This window comes from Lissotriton vulgaris, chromosome 8, assembly GCF_964263255.1.
Source record: "Lissotriton vulgaris chromosome 8, aLisVul1.2, whole genome shotgun sequence".
In the NCBI taxonomy this organism is placed as follows: domain Eukaryota; kingdom Metazoa; phylum Chordata; class Amphibia; order Caudata; family Salamandridae; genus Lissotriton; species Lissotriton vulgaris.
Window position 1 is genome coordinate 839814673 of NC_141696.1, and position 22514 is coordinate 839837186.

Here is a 22514-nt window from a genome sequence, read left to right on the forward strand (position 1 = left end):
TTCAGACAGTTTAGGAGCTCCCGCGGATGTAGCCCAAGACCTACCAAAAGGTACCCAGGTAATATACTACAAACCCTCCGGCCATGAAGAGTGGCTCAATGGTTAGAGTGGCAGACCCTGATGCAGAGGTCTAGCCGGGACCAGGGTTCAATTCCCGATGCGGCAGGGTCTTGGGCTCATTGTCCACGGACTCGATAATTCTCGCCTCGGTGCCTACTCTAATCATGGGTCCTCACTCTGGGCAATAGCTTGCTTAATCTCCACAATGGCCCTAAAGCGCTGGGATGCCTGGTTTCACCTTGGGGGTGCCCAGTAGGGAGCATCTCACAGGGAAAGCCAGGACGGGTTCCACAGCGGTATACAGCGCCAAGATGCCTGTCAGGTGATAGTGCGCTTTACAAGTATACATACATTTACATTTACATACATTGATCTATACTACTACCAAGAGCTCTTGGGGACAAATGTGGAATCTTTCTGGGGAAGCAGGGAGCTGCTCTAACCATCTGCTTTCCCCCATCTGTGTAGAAATGTGCAGCTGTTGGAATGGGAGCTGGGAACACAGACTTTCTGTTGGGTAGCCCAAAATCTACCAAAACCCAACAGAAGGCGCCCAAACATTCAACCACTGCCTCTGTCTGATACTTACTTCCTGAGCACGCTGGGGATCATGCTAAATACTGGAGGGAGCCAAGTGGCACCTACCCTTGGCTGGCCCCATCTTTACCTGGATAGGTTGCTTTGGGAGATGAAGACACCGACATCATGAGGGTAGCCCAAATAACACCAAAGCTACCATGTAGCCACCCCAAATCCTAACCAGACCACTAGGAGCGCAGCAATTAGTGATACTAAGTAACTCACTAAAGCGCCTTGCCTGCATTTGCCGACCATATGCCCCAGCCTGACTAACTAATAAAGAACTAACGGAATCTCTCAACGTGTCGGATGGAATCAACAGTGCACATACAATAAACTCCTTGGCTGATACAGGCTGGGAGTGCCACCAATAAGTTGGAATCTGGCTTGGCTACTTTTTGTCTTTACCACAGCACGAATACCCTAGGTCTTGGTCGAGGCAAGCACCCACCTCCTCATTTGTGACATCTGCCCATCTTTCGTTGTGCCAGCAATAGGGGCACTGCCACTACTACGTCGATCAGTCCTTACCCACTCTGACTGCCAGACTGATAATACTGCCGCAGGACCCCTCACTGTTGCTCCTTCACAACTTCACATCACTATCATGGAAAGGTATGGCATCAACTCATACTGCATTAAAATCCCTCAAAACCTTTCCAGTTGGTCCGCAAAAAACGTCAAGCACAAAACTCTCAGAGCATCCTGAAACTCTAATTCCAGATATCTACTACAGTCCAGCACAAGGTGGCCACAACATTGACTCCATCTTCTACACACAAAAAACTGCCAAATAGAGCGAGAACTTCCTTCAAATAACTAAAGCTACCAACATCTCCCATGGACTCAAACTCATCACTATATCCGCACCCGAGGACTTTTAGGGGCGAACTGACCATAACTGTCTACAGAAAGGTTAACATCCTAGTCCAAGCCGCAAAACAAAACCTAACCATTTTTGTCCGACGCTTCACTGAACTCTGCACCTACCTGCCCTCTGGTGACGTCCCTGTCCCCTCTACCATTTTTACATTTGCTCATAAGTTTGATGCGCTAAAGGCTGACAACAAGGAAGCAAAACAAAGTGCTGAAAACGCAAATCAACACCTAGATCTGACATCAGCTTCTGAGGAAAGTTCAAATGTGGAGAGCTGGTCAGAGGCGTCTTTGGGCAACTGCCCGCAGACACACACTAACATAAGAAGTCGATTTTTTATGTATGGAGCGCCTCCAATCGCTAAGGCCAAGGAAACAACAGGCCGGTGCCAATCGAGGGGGAGTAAAAAACGGAGGGAGAGACGACAAGCAAATAGAAGGAACCAGCAAAAAACAACAAAAGAAATAACAGAAGAAACACTAGAAAAAATAAACTGCAGCAGCACACAAGAATCGAGTGAAATGACAGTGATTAATCTGACAGACATGACACTCAACACTGCAGAAAAACAGCTATTAACTTTAGGGCTCTCCTTCTGCCCGGAAAGTTCATTTAACTATTCAAAATCTAGGGTTGACATCTATAAGAGCGTAAGAAAATTAAAGCTCAGGAAATTTCATGCGCAGTCTAACAAAGCAGCAAATAATGAACAATCTTCCATATCTACCGACATTTTAATGCCGGAAAGAAATATGGACTCTAATACCAATTAAGAGTCACAAGGACTGGTAGATACTCTTTATGACCTGATACAAAAGGGAAATCAGGCCAGTGGAACTTTAATTGAGAACACAGCAAGCGACATAACTGTATCGTGCAAGACCATCTTTAAACCACCATCTTCATTCTATACACTGACGTTGAAGGATACAATTGATATGTTTCAAGACCAAGTCATCATTGATTTGAAAAATTTTAATAAATCGGTACATAAAGGGACAACTAAGGTCAGAAAGAACATTAAGGAATTACAATACCACCAATTAATGACCAAAATCAAAAACAACAAAGAAATAGTAGTAAGAAATGCCGACAAAGGCGGGAACGTGGTTTTGTGGAAAAGAGATAAATACCTCAGGGAAGCAATGAACCACTTAGATAACAAAACCTGCCATGGAAACAGCAACAAAATGACCTGGAATGCAGTTCAATCATCATTTCGGGTAAATCTGATGGCCTGGCGAGAAATGGGCCTGTTGACATCTGAAGAATACAAATATCTATGGATAACAAATCCTTCAATCCCCATGCTGTACTTTATACCAAAACTACATAAGGACAGGACAAATCCACCGGGGAGGCCGAGAATATCAGCCAAGAACAGTATATTTGAGAATACTTCCAAATACGTGGATTTCTTTTTACAGGATCATGTTCAAAAATTGGCCTACTATATTAAGGACACAGGGGACTTTTTGATTAAAATGAAAGACTTTCAATGGCAGGATGATTACCTTTCAATCACCTTAGACGTAACATCACTTTACACGTCCATCAGACCTATAGATGGACTTTGGGCGTTGAAATACTATCTGGCAAGAAGAGGACAATCTTACACAGAACACAATAAAATGATTGTCAACATGGTTGAATTATGTCTAACAAATAAAAAAATTGTTTTAAAATGTGTTGTATCAACAACTGCGCGTGGTTGCCATGGGAGCCAGCTTCTCCCACAGCTACGCATGTCTACACATGGGCTGGTGGGAGGAGCTGGTTCTCATGGCAAACTACGCTGAGACACTAACTAATCATATGAAATGTTGGTGGAGGTTCATCGATGAATTGTTTTTAGCATGGCAGGGCACGGAAATTGAGGCTAGAGAGTTCATTAATTCACTCAACAACAATGAATTGAACCTGAATTTTACCGCCAACATAAGTAGGACCAGTATAGTGTTTCTAGACGTGGAGGTATTCATCAGTGAAGGTAATGTCAAGACTAGATTGCACAGAAAACCCACGGCGGGAAACGCAATCCTACACGCTAGCAGTTCACATCCTAACCATCTAATACAAAGTATTCCTTATGGTGAGCTACTGCGCATAAAGCAAATCTGCAGCAGTAGCGAAGGATTAAAGCTAGCACAACAGTAATGGATAGGCAGGTTTAAAGCGAGAGGTTATAGCAACAAATGTTTAGAAAAGGCTTTAACCAAGTGCAATCTAGTCGACAGGGAACAGTTAATGGATAAACAACTAAAACAACCCATTACCCCTGTCAAAACAACCAGTGATTTTAGGTTCATTCTGGACTTTAATCGACAGGAGGTAGCAGTAAGAAAAACAAGCATTTACAATGCAATGGTTCCGCCTTTGTTAAAGTTTGAGCCTTTGGTATTGCTTTTGACAAAGCTATTGGCATTGTAAATGGCAACATTTTTATTTATGTGTTGGTTTTGAAAACAGATAAATAAATGGCATTGTCATTTACATTGGCAATAGTTTATTCTCTCGCAAAGGTGAGAGCTATTGTACCCTACTGGACGAGCTCAGCAGACAGCAATTACTTGCAGACGAGTTCTATAACACAACAGTGAAACTGCTACATCCAGAGCTTCACAATAGAAACAGAAATGATATATGAGAAGATTACGAGTGAACAAATTACAAAAGCAGACGTTCCGTTACATGAGGCAAAAGTGACAATTGTGAGCAAACAAAACATGAGGTAGCAAAAGGTACCTTACAGGAGGAATATACAAACTCGAAAGTTTCAAACCGGCAACCCGGAGCGGCCACGTCCGCTGGTTCAAGACGGCGGAAGGGAGACAAGAGAGGGGCCATGCATTAACGGTACAACTGTGAGAGCAGAGGAAGAAGCAAACACATGAGTCGGAGTCTCAGCGACTAAGCGAGCAAAGCCAGCGCGTAACATATGAAGCGGAGAGAGAGCACAGACGGGCATGGCCAGCACCAGATTTTTATCCTGGTAGGGGTATTGTAGTTTATGCCCAAACAGCTCTGGAATGAGAATAGGGGAATACCATAGGATAAAGTGTACTTAAATATCGTGGTGATGTGAGAAAAAAACTAAGAAATAAGTACTTTAAAAAAACACTAAAAGCCCTGGTAGGACCAACACATGGTTGACAGCTGCCTTTCCCTGGCAAATACTAATGAAAGAGGCTGTAATTAAAGCCTACCAAGTAAGAATAGACGTAACAGGGGGTGTCCTCATGTGAGATGACAAAGCAGTACTAAGGAGGGACTACTAAGCCTATTGACCAATGAACAGCCACAGTTTACAGTTGACAATGACGAAAGAATTATAAATGTGGGAGGAGAGTGGACAGAGCTTTAAGTCCCTACCTCAATACAGCATGCTTCGCAGAGCAGCGCATGAGCTGCCCAGGCTCGAACCAAAAACGTATGTGTTCATCTGTAACAAAACTGGTGCTCATGTAAAGCCTCTGAAACCTTTTAGTCAAGTTCACCCTATATAAAACTCTGGGGAAAAAACAGGTAGTACACCAGGAAAACTGCACCAGGTGCAGAAGTTCAGACAAGCCTGTGTGAGTGTCATGTGACATACTTCTGGGGCTCTCATTTCAACAGTGCACAATTGTACATCACATACAAATATGCAAAGGGGAAAGGAGAACACATTTTTCGTTTTTTTCCACAGGGAAAGCCGTTTTCCTGTGCTGCAAGCCCTTGCACGAGGTCCATTTCCTTTCCCATACTGAAGTAATGATTTTCCAGTCCTTGCAAAAATTGCTGACCATGGTTGAAAAGCGTTCAATTTCAGTTTGTAAAGCCCCACAACCATATGAATGTGTCAGCCATCAAAAACGTTAAAAGATAGCCATTCATGTTTCCACCTACTTCCCTCACCTTTCCTGGAAGTTGCACATATCTCTGCACTAGGTTAACTTATTTCCACCTGCCAGGATTCTTTCTGTAAATGTCCAGTAGGCATAAAGAAGGCATTTTCATTATGGCTAATTGCACTGTGTCTGAAAGTCCAGAGGCTGCATCCCAAGGCCTTTAGCTGTACGGCCCAGGCTCCAATGAGCGATCATTGTTTGTGATCACACCCTACTCCTAATTCAAACGAGAACCAAGTCCACACCACATGTCCTTCAGTTGTGCACAGCAGGGTATGGATGCCGGTGCCACCATAGGCAAAATCCTGCACCAATGTCCACGGAGCCCAAGAACTGACTTCACGCAGTTTTCGGCCATGCACAGAAGTGTCTACATACAGGGACTGGCCTGTTGTGACCATATCCTGTCACCTCAATGCCCACTGTGCTATAAATGTAGCCTTGTGTAGCAGGCTCTAGGCTCAAGGCATGGATTTGGATATACCCAACACCCTTCCCTATAGCCCAGGGCTCACGGTGCATGCCTTTCAATCTGTACTAAATGCAAGATAAGGCTGTTAGACATGCCCAGTCCGCCTCTTTCCAGACCCCATCATGATGTTTTGGAATGCACAGGAGGTTCATGCCATACGACAAGTCTTGCTGATGGGCCCTGTGGCCACTCCATACGGCAAAATAGCCCATTTTACATGCTCTCAGTGATGTCATTAATAAAGATGTGAATTTTGATACTATCTGTGACATGATCAATGAGGTTACAAGTGTATTTTGAAACGTTTTTGTGTGCGGTTTTCTGTAACTGGAGAAAATCAGTGGGTTTTCGTTTTGATTTTTAACCATAGTGTCCCATAAGAGATGATTTTGTCTAATAAACTATAGATTTTGCCTTTTTATCTGTGATTTTTGAACTTTCTTAATGTTGTATTGCTTCCTTTGTGATTGGTATTTCTCCTCTTTCCAAATCGAGAAGTCACTATGCTCGGACAAATGTAAGAAGCTACCCGCTGTGCCCAAAGCATGCTGTATATGGTAAAGGCTCTGAATAACTGGTCCTGTAGGTACAGGAGCTAGGAGTAGGCCACAAAGTCGACTGTACTGACTTTAAGGCCACCCACATAAAGCCTCGGGGAAACAAATGTAATTTCGACTTGGAATTGTATTCAACTAGATTCAAAAGTCATTGTTTAGTGTTACAGGATAAAACTTTGTGTTATTTACGTAGACCTTCTCCCATATTACGCATGCTAATCACTCCTCTCTCGCCGGATCGCAGGCTTCAGAGCCCGACCTGAGCACACTGTCTCCCAGATAAGCTACTTTAATTGCCTAAAGCAGCCTTCCTTTGCCCGAGCTGCACCACGCTTTCATATCAGCTCTTTACCACTTTGTGCCAAACGCATTGGCTCAGAAAAGCCTCCGGGCGGCCTAAAGGCTGAAAGTAAATAACTGAAGTGACTCGTGCAGCAGCAGGGATTATTTAAGGCAGCCCGCACTGCCTGATCTCAGGAGGAGCCTTACTAGCATCGCCGCAGACCCCCCATATTTACCCCAACTATGCTTGAATGTATCAGCACGAGCTGCGGTTTATGAAAATGGCACTGCAACTACAATTAAAGGGTACAAAGTGTTAGTAATTGAGTTTATGTCTTATATGGCGCTTGTGAGCTTAAAACTTGAGAATTCTGAAATCATTCTTGCATGCTATGTATATTTTACGATGACCTCATAAGAAAGCTTGCTTTCAGGGGCACCCAAATGCTAATGAAGGTGTGTAGCACAGTCACACAGTTGAAAAAACTTTTACTAAAGACTACAATGGAAAAGTATTAATTAGGAAGTATGCTGTACTCCATATGTTAGCAAGTTTACTCTCCTGTAAAGCTGTAGAGGTTTTTACAGAACATACTCCAAGTATAGCGCTCTGATACACTTGTTTAGGCCTTTAATGTGCTGCATAATGTGCCTAAATAAAATTAGAATGAATAAAGATACACTCATTAGGGTGGTCCTTTAGACGCGAACCCGGGTCTCCCAGACCAAAGTCAACCGCTCTAACAACTGAGCCACGCCCCTTTTCGTGTAAGGTGAGAAATTGTACACCGAGTTTCACTCGGATTTACCGGCATTTGCACAAACCCATTTAAGGATATTCTCTTTGAAAACAATAATGTTCTTAACAGGATCTGGTCACGGTTCATCACTCACGGAATATGGGAAAATCACTTAAGCACAGAACTGCAGTAAAGACCTTCATGGTGGGTTCTTGAGAAGCGGGCCAGGCACGCAGTTTTCAGTCCTTGTTCTCATGAATGTGACCAACAACAACAAACAAGCATTTACGGACGGACAGTGGGAGGGGGCGGTAACGGGCACACGGACAGCGGGAGGGAAGGGCAAGAAATAAAACAAGAGCAGAGAGTCCCAATAATCGAAGCGGGAGGGGGGACGGGCACGCGGAGGGGGGGACGGCGGGAGGGGGGACACGGAGGAAGGCAGGACCACACGGAGAGCGGGAGGGGGGACGGCGGGAGGAGGGACACGGAGGAAGGCAGGACCACACGGAGAGTGGGAGGGGGGGCGGCGGGAGGAGGGACACGGAGGAAGGCAGGACAGCAGCAAGCACGGCCCGGCCGGACCAGATTCGGGGGCGTTCCCGGCCTTTGGCTGACGTAGCATGACGTAGCCAAAAGCCAAAAATTCTCGGGAACGCCCCCGAATCTGGTCCGGCCTTGACGGACGCCTCTCTGTTTCAATGGCTAGCCTCCATTTATGGAGCTAGCCAATGAAACAGAGGGGCGTATTCAAGGCACCCATACTGGAAACTACAGATTTCTCTGGGGGCGGAGCTAAAAGCTCTGTGCCCCAGGCGAAACCTAATTATTAACAAAAACTGGTATCTCATAAAAACAGGACCCTATAATAGGGAACACAGTCCCCAAAAGACCATCCATAACATACAGGAGGGGTGCATCTATGAAAGATACTTTGGTGGAAAACAGCCCATGTGGCACGCCTGCGAAGGGATCTTCGTTGGCGCAAAGACAAGGATTTTATAAATGTAATGTTTGTAAAGCCTGCCAACATGGGGTAACCACCACAAACTACTCTACACCTTTTGGAGGGCAAAACAAAGAAATAACAAAGACCTTAAACTGCAAAACCGATCATGTGGTGTATGTGTTGGAGTGCCCGTGCAAACTAAGATATATTGGAAGTACCATCTTACCAGGGCACAAATGGGTACTCCAAAACATACGTGCTATCAAAAACCACGATCAGGCATATTCAGTGGCACGCCACTTTCAAGAAAAACATGAGGGCAATCCTAAAGATCTTAGATACTTTCTCATAGACTCAGTCCCAAGAAACAAAAGAGGAGAATGAGAAGATTAGAGATGTACTACATTCTAAATTTAGATAGTAAGCATCCTAATGGCTGCCCCTACTGAAACTGTTCTGTTAAGTTTTCCTACCAGAGACAAAAAAACAAAAAAAACACAAAAAATTAGAAGTCTGGTTATGCAGGATATGAGTTAGGATTGTTCACTAACAAAAATAAGAAGGAAGACCGCCACCTGTATTTATACTGTATATACAAAAAGAATTCCCCCTATACATGTTTTTAAGCTACCATTGCATTTTAACTTGGCACAACTTGCACTTTTTTCACTTTTTCAATCAGCACCTTCCATTTTTGCACAGATTACATCCACTTATAGTAAGATCGATTACATTTGATCAAACTATAAATTAGATATACTGAAGGGCAAACAATTAATTGATCAATAAGGACCAAAGAAGATAGATAGTTAAAGTATTCAACAAACAGAGTCAAAGTGGATTTATCCCAATAATGTGAAAAGTTTAAATTTGCATCCTCCATCTGAAGGGAGGATATGCTAGCGATGGGCACACCTCCTAACCTTTCTAAGCTTTCCTGCCCAAAGTGGGGTTGTAAACTGGAGACTGCCATCGGCTGCAAGCAGCAGAGGCTCGAGGTTGCCATACAAAAGTGGCAGGCCTTTGAAGCTTCACCTTCGAACACTGGCCCATCCTTGGGTAGGAGGTGTGATACCTCTGCCCAGGATGTGCTTTGTTTCTAGTCCCAGAGACCAGAAGCTCTCCACCCAGGGCTCCAAAAAGAAAAACCTGTGTGTGTGTGTGTGTGTGTGTGTGTGTGTGTGTGTGTGTGTGTGTGTGTGTGTGTGTGTGTGTGTGTGTGTGTGTGTGTGTGTGTGTGTGTGTGGCAGGTTGCCTAAATCCAGTCTGTGACCACCTCCGAGGTGCCCTCCGAGTACATGTTTTAATAAATCTCAGACTGGTATTAGTGTGGATTTATTTCAAGGAGCTGTTTGGTACGAAACACTCCTGGTTTCAGTTAAGCCATCTTGGTGCTGGGGAACTCAAGTAGTCGAGGTTCCAGCCCATGTACTCCTGATGACTCTCCCTGGCACTTACAATATTTAAGAATGTACTTATGTATTGTAGGGACATATCTATTCATGCAGCTATGCCCTCACTTGTGGTATAGTGCACCCTGCCGTAGGCCTATAAGGCCTGCTAGAGGAGTGACTTACCTATACCTACAAGCAGTGCTGGCAGGCATGGCACCCTGTTGACTTTGTCGTTTTTCACGTCACAAGGGCATGCAAGCTGCAAAGCCAGTAACATGATCCGAATGAGGCGGGTCTCAGGGGACCCTTTTCAGCTCTCAGGCCCCATGTACCCAAGGTACCACTTACTAGGGACTAACAGAGGGCAGAAGTACCAATAATGGATATGTTTTAGGGAAGAAACACTGGCACAAGGAACCTGTTTGGAAGGAACCCCAAGCTCTACAATCTAAAACCACATCAAATACCAGGCAAAAAGTGGGGCATAACCATGTCAAAAGAGGTACTTTCTCAGATCATCCAACTTTGACCGCAGAAAATTGTTGGACACTGTGTGAAGTATTAACATGGGTCTTTTTGGCCCTTAAAAAGATGAAACTGCACAAAATAGGGAGGCAGAAAGTAAGTGATCTGCGGTTAGATAAAGTATTCACCGTAAAGAGAGTTACTGATGTTAAACAAGTTGTTTTTCTGAAGGATACATCTATCCACAGATTTGCCACCTTAGAATGGAAATCAATGAAGTACTTCCCCAAGGTGGAGGGTCTGTGGAGTGAACTCAGCCAAAACGTCTTGCAGTACAGAGCCGCAAAATGTCCTTCTCACCGGACCAGGCTGTCAAGGCAGTAATGCTTTGTAATTTTATGCACATACACCCATGTTGCAACCCTGCATATAGCAAGGACAGGAACTCTCATGCCAAAATGCTGAGGTAGCAGCATTAGCCATGGTGGATTGGGCTCTGAGACGCTCCAGGGGCTATTCTTGGCAGATCCTAATGCAAAGGACTAGCAACCTCAACAAGGTTCTCTTCTGCACAGACTTCCCCTTCTTTGCCAGAGAAACTATATAAAAAAATAAGATTGTTCCACTCGATGATCCTTTGTACAATCAATGTAAAATCTTAAAACCAATTTGGGGTCCAGCGGTAGAGTCCTTCCTCGTCTATCAAAGGATGAGGGAGGAGCAAAGAACTCTTGAAGAGTGATGGATTGCTTAACAAATGAGTCATGACTTTAGGTAAGAAGGTAGCCCATGTCCTAAGCACCAATTTGTCTGTGAAAGAAGTGGTGTAGAGCGGTTGCCCTGAGAGGGCCTGTAATTTACTCATGAGACGAGCTGACATGACATGCCGACCTTGAAGGCTGTCTTCTTTATTTCAATTATGTTAGCTCGACTGCATCAATTTTTCTGGGGGAAAAGGTAGTTTAGGGTGGAGTGTGACAAACGACTTGGGAGGAAACGTGTGTCAAACCTTTAATAAATCCCATCACAAAAGGAGAGTTTTAGAAGACTGGTTGGTCTGGCCTAAGTAGAAAGGCTCAAAGGGTTGAAAAACAACTTTTACAGTGCCCACTACTTTCTGGGTTAAAGACAAAAATAAATTAAATTACAGGCTACAGCTTTGCTTACATGGAGTCTGCTTTATGGGCACTGAAACAGGTCACAACTGTGTCCCAGCACCGGGCATAAATCCATTTGGTGGAAGAGCAATGAAGATTACATTTACCACCTCAGGCAGCAAATTTAACGCAGCCAATTGTCACCACTCATTCTCCAAGAAAGGAGGTGTAAGTTGCATAGATCGAGTGTAGGACACTGTGCTGTTGCTGAGAAAAGAGTGCAATGGAAATGACATTATTTCAGTGAATTTGCGCAAAACGTAAAACATGTCTAACTAGAAACACTCCCACAGTATTTCCAAGTTTAGTTTTGTTACCCAAAAGAATAAAATAATAGATTTTGAGCACACTAAAAATTTGCAAATTGCTATTAGTACAATAAATCCAAATTGGTTGAAGGGGAAGGGAGTGATCAAGTAAACCCCCATGGGAAACATGTACAAGAGGCAATAAATTAAATTTAAAAAAGGATTTTACCTCATTTCCTGCGCACTGAATCATGACTTGTGACATGTATAAAACATTGCCAAGTGTTTTGATGTCCTCTCCTTCCCAACATCGAATAGCTTCAGTCAGTATCTGAAGTTCCAGTTCTTTCCGTTTACGCACTTCTTGACACTGCGCCTATTGAATATAGAAGAGTCTCCCATCAATAAAGTACACCTCTGATAAATTGACAAACTGTGAAATATTAGCCACTGCAACAAGTTTTCCCAGAATATAATCAGTATTTATTTTACAGTTATCTTAATAGCATCATTTTGTGGTGTTTAATCTTTTTTTTTTACCACAGCTAGAACACAGTTAAACTACGTGCTTCAACCACTGAAGCATTTCTTATGAAGGCAGTACATATGTACCTTAAAAGTGGATTATATCTTCTCTGCCTTCTTACATCTGTGTTTAATAATGACTCTTGAAATTGAGGCTGCACTCATCACAAATGGTTACCAAAAGTAGAAAATGTCAGATCCTTTCTGTTACCAATAAGGCTTGTTTTTCTTTCATTTTGTTTTACTTTTCCATGTGCATGTATCCGTTTTGTAACATTTTAATGGATAGCAATTCTACTTATTGTTTTCTGAAAAATATACATGCAATTATTTTTCACTTTCAATGGAAAATGTACACTTGCATTAAGAATTCTGTAAGATGTATGCACTACATTAGGCAGCTATGTACTAAACTTCTGTAACATCATTAGCCTTGTTAAACGCATATTGTGATTGTACAGTAATCGCATAGCAATTAAACTCAAAAGCGTTTAAGATAAGGAGAATGGAAGGTGCCACATCTTCAACCAAAAAGATATTCTTATGCTCTTAGATGACAGAGGGACTAGTATGATGGAGACAAGATCGTCACCTGCTTCTAATCCCAAGTCAATCTTTTTCAATGTACAGCTCCGGGTCTTATAGCCTTTCCTAATGTTTATTTAACCGCATCGCTGCTGCGGTGATTTTTGCGCTACGAGGCTTTTTTCGAAAAGCCGCGTTAGATGACGAGCTCAGCTCGTCATCCACACACGCCCATCAAGGCTGATGACGAGCTGAGCTCGTCATCAGCATCGAAGGGGTTAAGAGTACAACATCAAAGCACTACACAGCATTTGCATACAGAAGTTCATCTAATTATAGTGCCTTAAAAATGTGGTCTACTGTATGCACTATTGCATTCTTAGTTCATACTCCGTACATGCAGCACTTGGTCTCTCCATCTGGTGTGATCTCTGGCCCCCATACCATCTCCCTGTGGTCCATATGCTGGGCAGATTGCTGGGTACCATTCCACCTAATGGGCTTACAGCCACATCTCTAATCCCCCTTCTCAGGTAGGAACCTAGTACGACTATAATATTAAGAGAGGCACACCACTGTGCCTTTTATTTTCTACCATTCCCCCAGCTGGGTGATCCCTCCTAGTACTCCTCGCCCTTAGTGAGATATTGGTGTGTAACTTCCCTCCTCATTCTATTTCACTCATACCGGATACACACAGCTTACGCTTACGGCGTTATTTTAGCCCAGATGCCCATTGATGTCTGAGAATTGGGGCATATTGCCCTTCGCCGCTCTGTTACATGTTCTTCATTTAAGTTCTTCCCTACTGTTCGCGAGATTCTACCCTTACATAGTGTTTGCTATTTGTCATGTGCCAGCGAAGGTGTGTTTCACCCAATGTCGTCTCTCTCACTTACAGCGTTAGGGCAGGGTTGGACGGGTGCAGGGGGTGATGGGTTAGAGGTGGGTGGGTTTATGGGTCTTTCTATTTTAATGTTCATTTGCTTTTTTTTTCCTCACTAGTAGGTCTATGTCTAAACTGTGTAAAGCTTATTGGTTCATTATGTGTACTACTTTGTACTTACCTTTTCTTGCAGCTCTTCTTCCTGACTCCCCTATCGACAAACTACTCCAGCTCAGAGATCCACACTACATTCTCAGGGGGTTTCCCTTTAATATCACTGGTTGGTGATATATTAAGACTTTCCTTCCTTGTTCTATCTTCACTGAGTACTCTGACTTGCTAGAATACCCCGGAATGTGCCCTTACTTAAAAGCATTTTGCTACATCCCACTGTCAGCTCACCATACAGTACTTTCCCCGTAACTACACAGCCATGGTTTTACCTCCCCGCCATGAATAACTCCCCACTAGATAGTAAATTCAAATGTGTCTCCTTAAATGTCAAGAGGCTTAACCACCCAATCAAGTGCAAAAAAATTGAAAACTAACTACTTAATCTAAAGCCAGATGTTATTCTGCTACAAGAAATCAAAAACGACTATGCGGGACTTGAAGGTTTCAAGAGGAGTTGGATTGCAGACATCCTTTGTTCCTTGAAGGAATACGAGAGGGGTGGGATTGCCATGTTGATTTCCAAGTACCTAAGGCCTATCCACCATATCGCACTAGGCGGAAGACAATGGAAGATGGGTACACTCAAAATTCGGGAAAAATTACTGCCACTTTCACGTTCTCAATATATGTGGACTGAACTTGGATGCCCCAGATTTCTGGGATTCCCTGAGCCAAATTACAAACGATGATCTTGTAATCTTGGGAGGTGACATATTTTCTTTAGATGAAACTTTGTGACAGATTTGGCCTACAAGACACGTGGAGACTCCAACACCCTGACACAAGAGGCTATACCTTTTTTTTCCATCCTTCACAAGTCTTACTCCAGAACACACTATCTATTGATTTCCAAATCCCATGTTCATCTGGTAGACCATTCAGAAAAGGGGGTGGTGATGAACAGAGTGTCTGAATTAAGCAGACCACTCTTACCCAGTCCAAAGATCAGGGCTTGATCCATCACCGTTATTTATCTCACTGCACCATCCCAGCTCAGAACCTGGCTATATGCAAATCAGTCTGTCCCTGGCCCAGTGCATCATGGGAACAGGGCAGACTAAACTACCAAGCCAATTCTTCACCAGAAAGGAGACAAGCTACCGGGGACCGGTTTCTGGCATTTCAGCCGTCTTCGGCCCGGCTTGCTTGAATCCTGATGATGCAGTGAGAAAGGGACTCATGTCGGAGTATACCCTGCCACACCTATAGTGGCCAAAAACGATTCAGAAAAGGGGGTGGTGATGAACAGAGTGTCTGAATTAAGCAGACCACTCTTACCCAGTCCAAAAATCAGGGCTTGATCCATCACCGTTATTTATCTCACTGCACCATCCCAGCTCAGAACCTGGCTATATGCAAATCAGTCTGTCCCTGGCCAAGTGCATCATGGGAACAGGGCAGACTAAACTACCAAGCCAATTCTTCACCAGAAAGGAGACAAGCTACCGGGGACCAGGGTCAGACTAATTTGCATATAGCCAAGTTCTGAGCTGGGATGGTGCAGTGAGCTACAAAACGGTGATGGATCAAGCCCTGATCTTTGGACTGGGTAAGAGTGGTCTGCTTAATTCAGACACTCTGTTCATCACCACCCCCTTTTCTGAATCATTTTTGTCCACCATAAGCGTGGAAGGGTATACTCAGATGTGAGTCCCTTGCTCATTGCACCATCAGGATTCAAGCAAACAGGGCCGAAGGCGGCTGAAATGCCAGAAACCGGTCCCCGGAAGCTTGTTTCCTTCCCAGTATAAGAATTGGCTTGGTAGTTTGGTCTGCCCTGTTCCCATGATGCACTGGGCCAGGGTCAGACTAATTTGCATATAGCCAAGTTCTGAGCTGGAATGGTGCAGTGAGCTAAAAAACAGTGATGGATCAAGCCCTGATCTTTGGACTGGGTAAGAGTGGTCTGCTTAATTCAGACACTCTGTTCATCACCACCCCCTTTTCTGAATCATCTGGTAGACCAGACAGAAATCCTGAAGAGGTTAATTTCTGACCACTCTGCCATTACCCTCTCCCTCCCTAGCGCAAATACGCCTACCTAGCAAGATTTGGAGGTTCAAAGATAAATCAAAGACACTGCCTACAGGGAGATGATTTGAGAAAACCATAATACACTATTTAGAAGACAACCCAATTACAGATACCTCCCTTTCCACCTACTGGGATGAACTGAAAGTGACTGTCAAGGGTGTCCTTATAAAAATCCAATACAGAATCAATAAAGACCAGAATAAAGACCTCCTGGAACTAGAAGAACAAGTTACTTACCTTCGGTAACGCTTTTTCTGGTAGATACAGAATCTGCCTGTGGATTCCTCACATTGAGAAAATCCCCTTGCGTCAGCAACATTCGGAAATTCTTTTTGTAGCTTCGCGCCGACGTGGACGACGTCACAGAGGCACGGCATCGTGTGCGACTCCGCTGACGTCACCGACACCATAATAGGCCCACGCCGGCGTGATGACATCAGTTCCGCCCTTTTTTCCGTGCCTTCGAGGCACACGGACGGACCGACAACAGTAGATATATACACAGTATACAACAGTCAAGATAACACACACAGTGTAAAGACAATGCAGTAATTCAATACGAATAACATATATACATTTAAACATGGTCATTATCTAAGGTATAAAAGATATAAAAGCGTGGACAACGGGGAGGCGGGTGGGCATGTGAGGAATCCACAGGCAGATACTGTATCTACCAGAAGGAATATGCTACTTACCAGTATGCATCTGTTCTTGGCATGTAGGGCTGCTGACATTCATATCTGTGCATAGATCGCCGCCTAGTGTTGGGTCCGGATGATTGCACATTGTTGTCCTGGAAGAGTCTTCGAAGTATCACGAGATAGGTGGCTCTTCCCTTGGACTACAGTGAGCATGGGCATCCTCTCCATGCTCAGATTGTTTTTCGCCATTGTGGCAGAGATGGAGTATAGTACAGTAAGGGATGTCCATGCAAAGAGTGAATGCTACAGCTGCGACAGGCACCGGGGAGGTAGGTGGGCGATATGAATGTCAGCAGCCCTACTTGCCAAGTACAGATGCATACTGGTAAGTAGCATATTCCGTTCGAGGCATGTGGGCTGCTGAATTCATATCTGTGCATAGAATGTATAGCAGTATCTCCCCTAGCAGTGGCTGCCTGTGCCAGCTGCAGCAGTCTGAAAAAGAGTTTTGAGAACAGCCTGTCCTACAGCAGCTTGCTGTTTGGAGTGTACATCTACACAGTAGTGCTTGGTAAATGTATGTATGGTTGACCAAGTGGCTGCTCTACAGATTTCGTGTAAAGGAATATTTCCTAGGAAAGCCATGGATGCCCCTAGTTTGCGTGTGGAATGCGCCCTAGGGGGAACAGTTAAAGTGCGTTTTGCCTTTGCGTAACATATCTGAATGCACTTAACAATCCATCTGGCTATCCCTGATTTAGAGATAGGGTTGCCTTTGTGTTGTGGTGAGAAAGCAACAAACAATTGTTTAGTCTTTCGAAATGCCTTAGTTCTATCTATGTAATAAAGCAGAGCCCTTTTGACATCTAGGGTATGCAAGGCCCTTTCAGCAACTGTTTGTGGGTTTTGAAAAAACACCGGCAGGTCTATTTGATTTATATGGAAATGGGATACCACTTTTGGCATGAATTTGGGGTTTGTTCTGAGAACTACTCTATTTGCATGTATTTGAATGAATGGTTCTTGAATAGTTAGGGCTTGCAGCTCACTAACTCTTCTAAGTGAAGTAATGGCAATAAGGAAAGCCACCTTCCAAGTAAGAAATTGTAGTTCGCATGAGTGTAGTGGCTCAAAAGGTGGTCCCATAAGTCTGGTTAAAACGAGGTTTAGATTCCAGACTGGAGAAGGTGGGTGCCTTTGGGGAATTACTCGTTTAAGTCCCTACATAAATGCTTTAATTGCTGGCACTTTAAACAGTGAAAGGTGTTGCCTGTTTTGGAGATATGCTGCTAACGCAGCTAGATGTATCCTGATGGATGAGTAGGCGAAATTGCAACGTTGTAGGTGCAAGAGGTAGCAAATGATGTTTTGTGTAGTGGGTCTATGTCGTTGTTACTGCAGTAAATGACAAAACGTTTCCACCTAGACGCATAACATGCCCTGGTAGTGGGTCTTCTTGCCTCTTTGATAATATTCATGCAGTCTGGAGGCAAGTTGAGGTATCCAAACTCTAGGATGTTGCGGGTCTGGGTGTTGGATTTCGCCACGGTTCTGAGTTAGACAACTTGGTGTGAGTTTCAGTCTTTGATGATGCACCACTGACAATTCTAGGAACGTTGTGTACCATGGTTGCCATGCCCATGTGGGAGCAACTAGGATTAGCGTCAGCGAATGTTGGCGCATTTTGCGTGCCACTAGCGGTATTAATGGAGCTGGGGGAAAGCGTACGCAAATTTGCCTGACCAGTTCATCCATATCGTATTGCCTTGTGATTGCGGATGTGGGAACTTGGCGGCAAAGTACTGGCATTTTGCGTTTTGGCTTGTGGCAAACAGATCTATCTCTGGTTGTCCCCATTTGTGGAAGAATGGTTGGAGGACCTTGGGGTGAATCTCCCATTCGTGCATTTGGTGACTGTGCCTGCTGAGCAGGTCGGCTATTTGATTGTCCTTGCCTGGGAGGTGTTCTGCCATGAGAAATATGTTCCTTTGAATGGCCCACTTCCACATGCTTTGTGCTAGGCGCGACAGCTGTGGGGAGTGTGTTCCTCCTTGTTTTTGAATGTAATACATCGCTGTCATGTTGTCCGTCCGGATCAACACAGTCTTGTTGCATAAGTGTGTTTTGAATGCTTTTAGGGCTAGAAAGACCGCCGTCAATTCTAGAAGGTTGATGTGCATTCTTTTCTGTTGTGTGGTCCATAGTCCCTGAACTGTGTAATGCAGGACATGGGCTCCCCAGCCTAGCAGGGATGCGTCCGCTGTTATCACTATTTGTGGGGCAGGCTCTTGGAACAGTCGACCTTTGCAAAGGTTTTGTGGATTCCACCAATGCAGAGAGTTGTATGCTCGACTGGTCACCAACACTAGGTCTTTTAAATGCCCTTGAGCCTGGTTCTACTGCCTTGCTAGGCACTCTTGAAGCGGACGCATGTGTAATCTGGTATGGGGGACTATGAATATGCACAAGGCCATCATGCCTATGAGTTGCATAAACACCCGAGCTGGTAATGAGTGTTGGGGCTTGAACTTTTGGATCAATGTTTGCATTCCGTTTATATGTGCTGCGTTCGGATATGCTTTTGCTGCTAGTGTATTTATTGTTGCTCCCAGGTACTGTTGGACGTGGGAGGGTTGAAGGTGCGACTTCGGGTAGTTGAGCGAGAAGCCTAGGCTGTGCAGGAGCTGAATGGTTTTTGACATGTGGCTGGCACACTGCTGGGCTGATGGCGCTTGTATTAGCCAATCGTGCAGGTATGGGTAGACATGAATGTGTTGTCTCCTGAGATGTGCCGCCACTGTTGCCAGGCATTTGGTGAACACTCGTGGAACTGTTGTTACACCGAACGGTAGGACTTTGAACTGGTAGTGCTGTCCTTGAATGGTAAACCTTAGGTACTTTCTGTGAGCAGGGTGTATTGGTATATGAAAGTATGCGTCTTTGAGGTCTAGAGTTTCTAGGAAGTCTCCCTGGCGAAGCAGTGGTAAGACTTGTTGGAGGGTGAGCATATGAAAGTGCTCTAATAGAATGTACATGTTGAGGGGCCTGAGGTCTAATATTGGTCTGAGTGAACCATCCTTTTTTGGGAATGAGGAAGTATAGTGAGTATACTCCTATTTCTTGGTGTTGTAGTGGGACTGGTTCTATGGCCCCCTTTTGTAGCATACTGATGACCTCTTGCTGCAGTAATGTTATATGTTCCTGCGACATGGGACGGTGTACAGGTGGTATGTTGGGCGGTGTTGACGTTAGTTCTAGGCAATAGCCATGTTGGATAATTTGCCTCACCCACCTGTCTGTAGTGATGTTTAACCAGACTGGCAGGAATTGTTGTAGTCTTTCCCCCGACCGGTGTTATATGGTCTGGGGGAAGTGCCAAGAAGTCACTGTCTGGTGTTAGTGGAGGATCTATTGGAATTGCCTCCACATCCTCTGCCCTTGGTGTTATTTCCTCTGTATCCACCCCTGTTAGTGTTTTTACTGTATGTGGATTGTGTATTAGTTTTGTAAGTGGAGGATTGCTGCGATGTGTTACCTCGCGCTCCTCCTCTGTAATTTGAGCGACAAAAGGAGCCTCGGTGTTGTTGTGACTGAAGGGCTCCCATGGACTTTGCCGTTTCGGTGTCCTTTTTCATTTTGTCCAGAATAGAGTCAACTGCTGGACCAAACAAGAAATCTGGATTTATAGGCTGATTAAGAATTGTGGCCTGTACTTCATTTTTGAATCCAGATATGCGAAGCCATGCGTGCCTTCTAAGCAGTACGCTTGTGTTAATAGATCTGGCAGCTGTATCTGCCGCGTCTAGAGCACACTTAATGGAGGCATTGGTGATGAGCTTTCCCTCTTGTATAAGTTCATCTGCCTGATCTTTGTAAGGCTCAGGTAAGTGTTGGAGAAGTCCCTCTAAAGAGTCATAGTGGGCCCTGTCGTATCTGGCCAGTAAGGCATGTGTATTGGCTATTCTCCATGAGTTTGCTGCTTGAGCTGCTACCCTCTTGCCGGATGCTTCCAAAATCTTAGACTCCTTGTCAGGAGGAGGAGCCTCTCCAGTTGTTTGTGAATTTGCACGCTTTCGTGCGTTGGACACCACCAATGAGTCTAAAGGCAGTTGTCCCTTGATGTATGTAGGGTCTACTGGTGCCACCCTATACTTTTTTTCTATTCTAGGGTTGACGACACGTGCTCTAGCAGTGTCCTTGAAGATGTCATTAGCGTGTGTTAAGACGCCCTTTAACATGGGGAGAGTGTTTACACTTCTTTCAGATGTTGCTAGTGTATCAAATAGAAAGTCCTCTTCTATAGCATCAGAATGCATGTCTACATTATGGTAGCTTGCAGCTCTGTCTATTAGGGAATTAAAAGCCACTGTGTCTTCTGTGGGTGATGGCTTAGCTGGGTATACAGTAGGGTCTGTAATAGGTAGAGTCCCTTCATTGTCTGGCTCACCTCCACCCCCCACCCCCCCATGTATCTGCGTTGGGGTCCTCATATGGGTTTTGTATATCTCCAAAACCTGCATCTGCATCCTGATCTTGATCTTGATTGTAATCAGAGTGTGCAGGTGAGTATGGTGTGAATGGAGTAGCAGGCATATCAGGAGAGATAGGTTGGAAAAGAATAGGAGAGGTAGCAAAGTCTCTTCTTTTTCAGTGGAATTTTTAAAAACTCTTCACTAGGCACTGGTCTTATTTTTCTTTTATACACAGTCACTTTGCCAGTATTAGGGTCAATATATAGTTTTGACTGATCCACTGTGGAAGGGTCTGGATGGATGATCTCCTCTTCCACAGTCTTTTGCCTTGGCACCGTAGTGTTTGGTTTTACTTTCTTCGGTTCGATGCTTGGTTCGACTGCTTTAGGTGCTTGTATTGGCTTTGGAGGGTTTCCGACAGGTTTTGTCGGTCCAAGGTGTTATATAGGTTTGACGAGTGGTTTTGGACCGATCAGTTTAGTCAGTTCTATAACCTGTTTAGGAGTTTTTGGAGCCTGCGTCTTCAGGTCGATGCCCCTGTTTTGTTCGACGGGCTTCAGCTCGACCGATTTGGTGTTATCTACCTTCGGTTTCGATTTTGCTTCAACGAGCACCTTGGGCGTAGCCCTTTTGCTTTTGTCGACTGGCTTCTTTCCTTTTTGAACAGTCGAACCATATTTGTTCGGTTCACCGGAATTTGTCTTTGAGGCTGAATCGACGGCCTTTGGCTTCGAAGTCGATGCGACGGCCTTTGTTTTTGAGGTCGAACTAATGGCCCTTGGTTTCGAGGTTGAATCGATGGCCTTTGGCTTCGAAGGTGTGAATGGAACTATGGCCTTCGGGTCGGCGCCCTTTGGTTTTATCACCTTCGGTTCGACGACGTTCGGTCCGAAGACTGTTGTGTCGATGGGTCTTGGTTTTAATGTAACCGGCTTTGGATTACGTGTCTCAGAAGGCTCTTTTTGTATGTTGTTAGTCGGGCATTGCGGGGCTGTAGAACTACTATTTAGATCTTGGCTAAGGCCTGATGGCGATGCCTCGACCTGAATCTCTGATATAGGTGTAGTGTCTATATGGGGCGGTGTACTCACGGTTCGCCCCTAGTCGTCTTTGGAGTCGTCTTCAACGGCTACGATATCTTGTTCGTACTCTTCGACAGACGATTTTCTCTTGGTCGTCAATATAATAGTCAGAGTCATTGTCGGAGAATTGATCTCCCTCTTGTTCCGAGTCTTCGGCGTCGATCAGTTCTTCTTCGTCGTCGAAGATATTATCGGGCTCTGGTGCCGACCTCTGCATTTCTTGCCTTGCTCTCCGTCGATTCCGGATCGTCTTTTTGGACTGGAACTGAGCACAAGCTAGGCAATTGTCTTCATTGTAATCTGGAGACAGGCATTTGTTGCACACTGGATGTTTATCGGTGTGCGGGAACTTTGAGTTGCACTGCGGGCAGTATTTGAATGGGCTTCTTTCCATCGACCGTCGGTCCACGTGGCGTCGAGAAGGCCTGATGGCCCGATTCGACGACCGGAGTGCCAATCAATGTCGAAGAAGGTTATCAGTACGGATATCGAACAATACCGA

General features: G+C 44.6%; 1 protein-coding gene across 2 annotated transcripts in view; it reads right to left on the reverse strand.

The window, feature by feature from the left end:
* ARHGEF7 (Rho guanine nucleotide exchange factor 7) overlaps positions 1–22514 on the reverse strand; it is a 1058374-nt gene that overhangs the window by 445996 nt on the left and 589864 nt on the right. For both annotated transcript variants that reach the window (XM_086934741.1, XM_086934740.1), the window contains exon 12: positions 11900–12046. In XM_086934741.1, the coding sequence (XP_086790867.1) occupies positions 11900–12046 (147 nt within the window). The remainder of the gene's footprint in view (positions 1–11899; positions 12047–22514) is intronic.